Raw genomic sequence first — 7,583 nt, 5'->3', positions numbered from 1 at the left:
TGAAAATAGATTGAAAATTTTAGGTTTGATTTTTGGAGGAAGTAGTTCCCGCCACTCAGATGCGACGGTAACGGAACATTTTCAACCCATCTCCCTCTCCGTCCGAATCCATCACTTCACTCACTCACTCACTGCTTCCATTTCCTCTCTTCACTTCACGTTCAATCATTCGCGCTTTCTCTCTCATTATCATTCTCAATCTCTTCGCTTTTCTCATTTCTAGGGTTTCCTCAACTTTTCCGTCTTCTCCATTCTCCAAATCGCTCAAATCGCCAATCGAATGCTTCGTTGTTTTTCGTATTCAAATCATGCAACAAAGGTAACACTTCTTCTTCTTCTCATTCAATCCTTTTTCGCTTTCCAATTTTTACCGATTATCATAATTATATTATTATTATAACAATATTAATGAAATTTTTGTTGAATATATATTCACAGTAATTCATCCAAAGGTGTTCAGATTCCTCAGCTCAATTGGTTGCAGCACGCTAATGCTCACCGCAATTTCTCTTCCCAGGCCAAGTTTTTGACCTCCAATTTCCTCTTTTCTCTCCCAACTAACAAACCAGTAGACGGTTCCGGTAATAGCAGGTATCTTCTCTACTGTTACTATTCCAGTTATTTCTAACACAATTTCAACTTGCTCTCTCACACACATAATTTCGATTAGGTTTGTACTCCGACAAAGTCAAAATATTCCAAGTTCACAAAGAGCACAGGCTGATAAGGTATCTGAAAATCTGAATTACTTAAATAAATGCTTGATTTTCGTATTTTAAACTTCTATTGTTTGGCATTGACTTCATTTGAAACAATTTCCAATAGGCCTGGCTTGCGCTTCCAAGCCTACAGATATCTAGCAAGAATTATGTCCAACCCGGAAAACATGTTAAAGTTACTTCTCAGTTTCACAATGACAGGACAGTAGCTTCCTTACAAGGAAACTATGAGAATGACAAGGTTAACCGTTCTAATGTTACAACAACTCCAACTGTCATTAATCATACTGCTCGGGTTGTAGATAGTTCGGTGAACAATCACGCAAAGTACACAGGCCAACCCAAAGAGTCTACAAAATTTGTAGCTGATAATATTAATATTGATGATGATGACATACTCGAGGTAATTTAGCGTGCTTTGGTTGATCTGACTGGGTCAAATTTATTTTGATCTTTGTTACAAGGCAGGCAAATTGGGAGACCGATAGTATAAAGTCTGTCTTGGTGTTAAACATGTTTGTTTTTCATGTGGTTAAAGGAACCAATTATAACATCAAAGGGCTTACTAAATTTTTAGTTGACTTGATTTGGAATTTTAGTTAAGATAGTTTAAATTTATGACTTTGCCGATGAATTAACATTGAATAATTGAACTAGAAGGTAATGTAGGTTGCCCAACTTTTTTGTGAAGTTGAAACTGTTCCGCACTTTTGACACTGCAATTCTGCCCTTTTATTCCCGTTTGTTTGCTGATTGTTCTGTTTTGCTTTTCTTTTATTTATTTTTCTAAGTCCATTACTCAAGTTTTTGTTAAGTCTTAACTGTTTACATCCATATAGATAAGAATGTCTCTCTCTTCATTAATTTCATGCATTATCTCTCTTCTAGAGCATTGATGTTGACCAAATTGTTGAGAAATACCAGTCCTCATGCACTCCTCAACCTCCGATGTCCAAGTTTCCTTCTATTGTACCAACTCCAGATAAGGATAACTTTGCCAGACAGGGAGATACTTTTTTGCCACCCGAGCTGTGCTTGGATTGCATCCACGGATACAAGGTATTGATTGGATGTGTTTTTTTTGTGTCATGATTTGCCTTGCTCATTTGTTAGATTGATATGCCTAATTTTGAAACTGGATGCAGTTAGGATTATGCCCCGAAGCAGCAAGTCATTTGCAAGAATTTAAGGATAATCTTATTGCAATCTCTAATGAACTGCTTGACAATGTTGAAAATCTCAGTTCTGTGCAGATAGAAAAGCTTCGCCAAGACAGGTGTGCCTTTACGTTTACCTTGGAATTATTTCCCCTCCATGGCATTTTCATTTTTAAATATATACTGCATTCAAGAAAATTGCTAAAGGCTCCATCATAGTTACTTTTATTATTATGCTTCATTATTATACTTGGAAAAAATTGTTCTATCTGTTTTGAACTGAATATCAATTGGGTTGAAAGTAAAATTTGTTGCTAATGCTAGGTCACAGCTGAATAAGCAAATTCAACAGCTTGAAAAATATATTCATTCCAGTAATCTTGAAGAAGAAAGACAAAAGTCACATTTTGCTAGATCCATGGCACCACCTACATCTTCTGTGTATGAAACACCCCAGCGAAATGTCATCAACAGTGGACCAAATGGATATGATGCCCAGTCTTATATAGGGAAAGGGACATATGAGCCATCGTACCAGTCTTCGTTCTTTTCTGCAGACATGTCTGGCATGCCGCCAGGTCCAGTAGAGAGAGAGCCATTCATCCCAAAGATTATTGATGTTAATTATAGTGAAGGCTGTGGAGATAGACAGTGGAGCAGTCGTGATTTTTCTTGGACTAGAGAATTAGAGGTATTTAAAGTGAATTTTTGCCAGATTCTACTGTATACAACTCATCATTGTTTTATATATTTTTCTTTTCTTGCTTTCAGGTTAATAATAAAAAAGTATTTGGAAATCCCTCATTTCGCCCAAATCAAAGAGAGATTATTAATGCCACGATGAAGGGATGTGATGTTTTTGTTTTGATGCCCACTGGTGGAGGAAAAAGTCTCACCTATCAGGTAATATGATTTTTCAAGAGGTCTTGAGTTACAGCCTTCTTCCTTTCTCATTCACAAGTAGTCTATAGATTCAACTTAACTGGTTTTAGTGCTGGATCTGTGTCCATTTTTGTTATTATATCTAAACCACCCTGGCATTATGAATTATGATTTAGTTTCTTTGTTACAAAGTTAATATTTTATGGCAATCCTCTGACAGTAATGGAAAAGTTAGACATTACTGTGTTCTTACAAAGTTGTATTGCAATCCTATGTTGATTTGATTTAGTTTCTTTATATACCTACACAGTAATGGAAAAGTTAGATATTTCCGTCTCCTTACAACTTTGTACTGTCTTTCGATGCAGCTACCAGCTCTTATTAATCCAGGCATAACATTAGTAATTTCTCCTCTTGTGTCCCTTATTCAAGATCAAATAATGCACCTATTGCAGGTATTAGTAATTTTCAAATGATATGCTTTTATTCTACATGTATTTTTCTCATAGATGCATGTTTGCTTATTTGCTCCTTCTGTTTTGTCAAAAAGGCAAACATACCTGCTGCTTATTTAAGTGCCAACATGGAATGGACTGAACAACAAGAGATTCTTAGAGAACTTAATTCTGATTATTGTAAATATAAGTTGTTATATGTGACACCCGAAAAGATTGCCAGGTTAGTATCATTGTTGATAGCTCTTTGACTTTTTTTTGGTATGCACACATTTTTGCTTAAGAACCATATTTTTCACTTCATAACGCTACTTTTATTTTATACGGACTGCAGAAGTGATAATCTTCTGCGACACTTAGAGAGTTTATATTTTCGTGAGTTGCTTTCAAGGATTGTAATTGATGAGGCTCACTGTGTGAGTCAATGGGGGCATGATTTTAGACCAGATTATCAGGTTGGAGCTTTTATACCTTTCCAATTGATGCAATATCATGTGATATATTGTTTAAATTGTAATTAATTCTTTAATTCTCCCAGGGACTTGGTGTATTGAAACAAAAATTCCCAAATACTCCTGTTTTAGCTTTAACAGCTACAGCAACAGCTAGTGTAAAAGAAGATGTTGTGCAAGCACTCGGTCTTGTTAACTGCATTGTTTTTCGGCAAAGTTTTAATCGCCCAAATTTACGGTGTGTTAAACAAATACCAACTTTTACTAAACCTTGAATGGATAAATCATGTTTGATTTGAACTTTGCAGGTATTCTGTTGTTCCCAAGACCAAAAAGTGTTTGGAGGATATTGACAAATTTATTAAGGAAAATCATTTTGATGAATGCGGCATCATCTATTGTCTTTCACGAATGGACTGTGAAAAGGCTGCTGAAAAATTACAGGTTAATCTTCTCACTGCTCCATACCTGTTCGAGTGTTTTAAAGGATTGATGTGATGAACAGTCTGATTTTCTTGTGTGTTCTAGCTTTTCTTTATCTCTATCTTTCCCCTTTCATCATTCTTTGTTGTATGTGTTTCATTGTTTCTGCATGATTATGGGATTTGATAAACCATGACTAAACTCTTGTGACCTTCCTGCACTCTTTATGTAAATGCAAAGGTGACAGCTAATTGTTTGGCTTCTGAATTCATTATCTGGTTTTGTGCATTGTTCAGGAATATGGGCATAAATGTGCATTTTATCATGGGAATATGGATCCTGCTCAACGTTCTTTTGTTCAAAAACAATGGAGCAAAGATGAAATCAATATTATTTGCGCTACTGTTGCATTTGGAATGGGTATGTTTGCATCTTTGGAGCTTCTTTTTGCATTGATTAGTTGAATGAAATATATTTAAAATTGACGTTTCAGGGATTAACAAACCTGATGTCCGCTTTGTAATCCATCACTCCCTCCCAAAATCTATTGAAGGTTATCATCAGGTACCCGTAGATTTTCAAAGAATGTATTAGACATGGGTTTTGATTCTTTCGGCTTACATGTACTTCAATGTTTTTCCTTTCAGGAATGTGGACGAGCTGGTAGAGATGGTCAGCCTGCTTCCTGTGTATTATATTATAGCTACAGTGACTATGTTAGTACTGATTACAACACTACTACTTGAATATAAATTTGTATCTTTTTCGGAAACTAGTATATCATTCTTATCACTTGCCAGCATCATATGAAACAAGGGACAACTTAGAGTATATTCTCCTTCCTTTATTTCTTATATCTTGATTTATCTCATGTTTACAGATTCGAGTTAAGCATATGTTAAGCGTAGGTACGGTGGAGCAAAGTCCCATGACATCTGGATACAGTCGTTTAAATGCGAATCCAGGAAGGTTACTGGAGACAAACACCGAAAACCTTTTGCGCATGGTACTATATTTTTAAGTACTTTCAAATACTACATTATACACACATGGCAATATTTATTTCTAAATCTTCTTCTTGGTCTTTCTCAGGTCGGTTATTGTGAAAATGATGTTGATTGTCGGCGCTTTATTCAGCTCGTTCATTTTGGGGAGAAGTTTGATTCTTCAACCTGTCAGAAAACATGTGATAATTGCATGAAGGTCACAAGTCTCATTGAGAAGGATGTTACCGAAACGGCAAAGCAATTGGTTTGGAATCATATTTTATCCTTATATTGTTTTCACCCTTCCACTTCATGAATTTTTATTAGTTTATAATACTTGAGTCTACTTGTTCTCAGTTTTGACTGTCATCTGTTTAGGTTGAACTCGTTAAGCTAACGGGACAGAAGGTCTCGGCATCTCATATATTAGAGGTTTATCGTGGTTCCTTAAGCCAGATGGTATGCCAATAAGCATTATCATATTTGTTGTTTTTCATTCTTTGTTATTCTTTCTTTTGCTAAGAGCCTTACTTATCTTCTTTAATATTTTATTTTCAACATCAAAATTAGGTCAAGAAACACCGACACGAGACTGTGCGCCTTCATGGTGCCGGGAAGCATCTAGCCAAGGGTGAGGCTTCCCGTATATTGCATCATCTTGTTGTTGAGGATTTTCTTGCGGAGGAGGTAAAGAAAAGTGATTTTTATGGATCAGTATCATCAGTATTGAAGGTACCCGACTCAGTTTACTTTAATATCTTTGTATGCTGCAATTTTGTTCTAAAAATATACATGTTTTCTTATTGTGCTTCAAATGTGTGATATAGCTTCTTAGTTACTTTCCACAATTATATCCCAGTAACTGTGAGCTGTCTAATTCTCTAACTTGTTTTTCAGGTAAATGAGCAGAAGGTCCGTAATGTATTGTTTGGCGGGCAAAGAATTATATTGAGGTTTGCCTTTCTGATCAAGCCATTTAATGTTTAAATTTGTGAATCAGGGTGCCAATGCTCATTGGTTAAACAACTTAACATGAAATTTCGTTTTACTTTTGTTTGTGACGGCTTATATAAAATCTGATATCATTTGCCAGAGTAGGGTGTCGATGCTGTAAGCCTCGGATATATTTAACTTGATCTCAATTTCACCTGAATTTCTATTTCAGCCTATTCTGGCCTCAAGTTCACTTTGCATGCATGTTTTCATCTATTCATATTCTGCTCAGCGGCATCTTTAACTTGTTTTTTTTTCCTTCAGATTCCCGTCTTCTGCGAAAGCATCAAAGCCCTTGAAATGTGATTTAACTCCAGCCAGAGGTTCTCTGACATCTACGAAGCTGAATCTTCCCATTGATATCCCTGACGAACCTCAAACCGAAGTAGACTTGGTATAAGATTTTCTTTTTCCGGGTTTATTAAAATTTCTAACTGTTAGGATTATACTTATGAAAAACCTATTTCAGAATCTATCAGCTAAGTTGTACACTGCTCTGCGGATGTTGCGGACAGCTCTCTGTAGAGAAGCTGGAGAGGGTGTTTATGCTCACCACATATTTGGGTAAGTTATTATTTTTATTCTCTTTAACAAGAATCAGTTTAGCTTTTAACCCCTTTGTATTAAAGCATCTAATATGTTGCTGTTTCTATTTAGCAATGCTACGTTGCAGCAGATAAGCAAGAAAGTACCGAGAACAAAGGAAGAACTTCTTGATATCAATGGCATTGGCAAGTAAGTTCATTCTAGGAATATTACAATGTCCTTGACGATACTGAACCTGTTTTCATTGACGTTTTGCTATAACACAGGATTAAAGTAAACAATTATGGGGATCGGTTACTTGAAACCATTGAGAATACCATACACGAATACTACAATACAGATAAAAACAGCAGTGGCGGCAAAGGCAGCACTGATTCGGCCAAAAGAAGACGAGCGGCAAATAGAGACCCAGATTCAAATGCTGAGGATGATGAGGTCTTAATCCAAAGTACCGGTCCCTCCAAGAAAAGGACGGTAAAGAGACAAATCAGAAAGGTTGTAATATCCGATTCAGAAGAAGAGGAGGATTATTTCCACGGGTGCCTTGATGAGGACCTAGACTGTGTCAACATTGAAAATGTCGTAATAGATAAAGTAACTGTTACAAATCCTGCAGGAAGAGTACTACCTCAATGGACATCATCTTGATAATTATTGTATTGGTCCCTTCATGACATGAATGTTATTGGGATTTTCTTGGATCAACCTTCCATAATTTAAGGTTGTTGTAACAGAATCTTGTACCAACAGGGCATTGCAGGAAGATAAATAGTAAAAGCAGATCAACCAGAAAAACTGTGGATAACTAACTGGATGGCAATGAATGGTACAAATAAAGATATTTTTCTTTCTAATTTATTCCTTTGGCATCAATGTAATTGATTGACTCATGTGAATCAATTTGGCGATAATGTATATAGTTGGCAGTCTTGATAAACTGAGAATTGCAATTGTGCTATTAGTCTTGTTA

The 7,583-nt window shown here is 36.0% G+C and overlaps 1 protein-coding gene across 1 annotated transcript; it reads left to right on the top strand.

The window, feature by feature from the left end:
* Positions 1-7,583, top strand: LOC131645188 (ATP-dependent DNA helicase Q-like 4A). Its single transcript, XM_058915851.1, has 26 exons — positions 1-67; positions 224-319; positions 439-591; positions 671-728; positions 826-1,122; positions 1,608-1,778; positions 1,865-1,995; positions 2,201-2,567; positions 2,648-2,779; positions 3,127-3,213; positions 3,309-3,436; positions 3,548-3,668; positions 3,752-3,903; positions 3,974-4,109; positions 4,385-4,508; positions 4,582-4,652; positions 4,736-4,804; positions 4,969-5,094; positions 5,181-5,339; positions 5,453-5,533; positions 5,645-5,806; positions 5,972-6,027; positions 6,332-6,461; positions 6,537-6,631; positions 6,725-6,802; positions 6,880-7,583. The coding sequence occupies exons 1-26, from the start codon at positions 60-62 to the stop codon at positions 7,259-7,261; spliced, it is 3,570 nt and encodes a 1,189-aa protein (XP_058771834.1). The 5' UTR covers positions 1-59; the 3' UTR covers positions 7,262-7,583.

Source organism: Vicia villosa, linkage group LG1 (assembly GCF_029867415.1).
Source record: "Vicia villosa cultivar HV-30 ecotype Madison, WI linkage group LG1, Vvil1.0, whole genome shotgun sequence".
Taxonomy (NCBI): Eukaryota; Viridiplantae; Streptophyta; class Magnoliopsida; order Fabales; family Fabaceae; genus Vicia; species Vicia villosa.
Note: the sequence above shows the minus strand (reverse complement) of the source record. Positions and strands in the feature narration are given on the sequence as shown.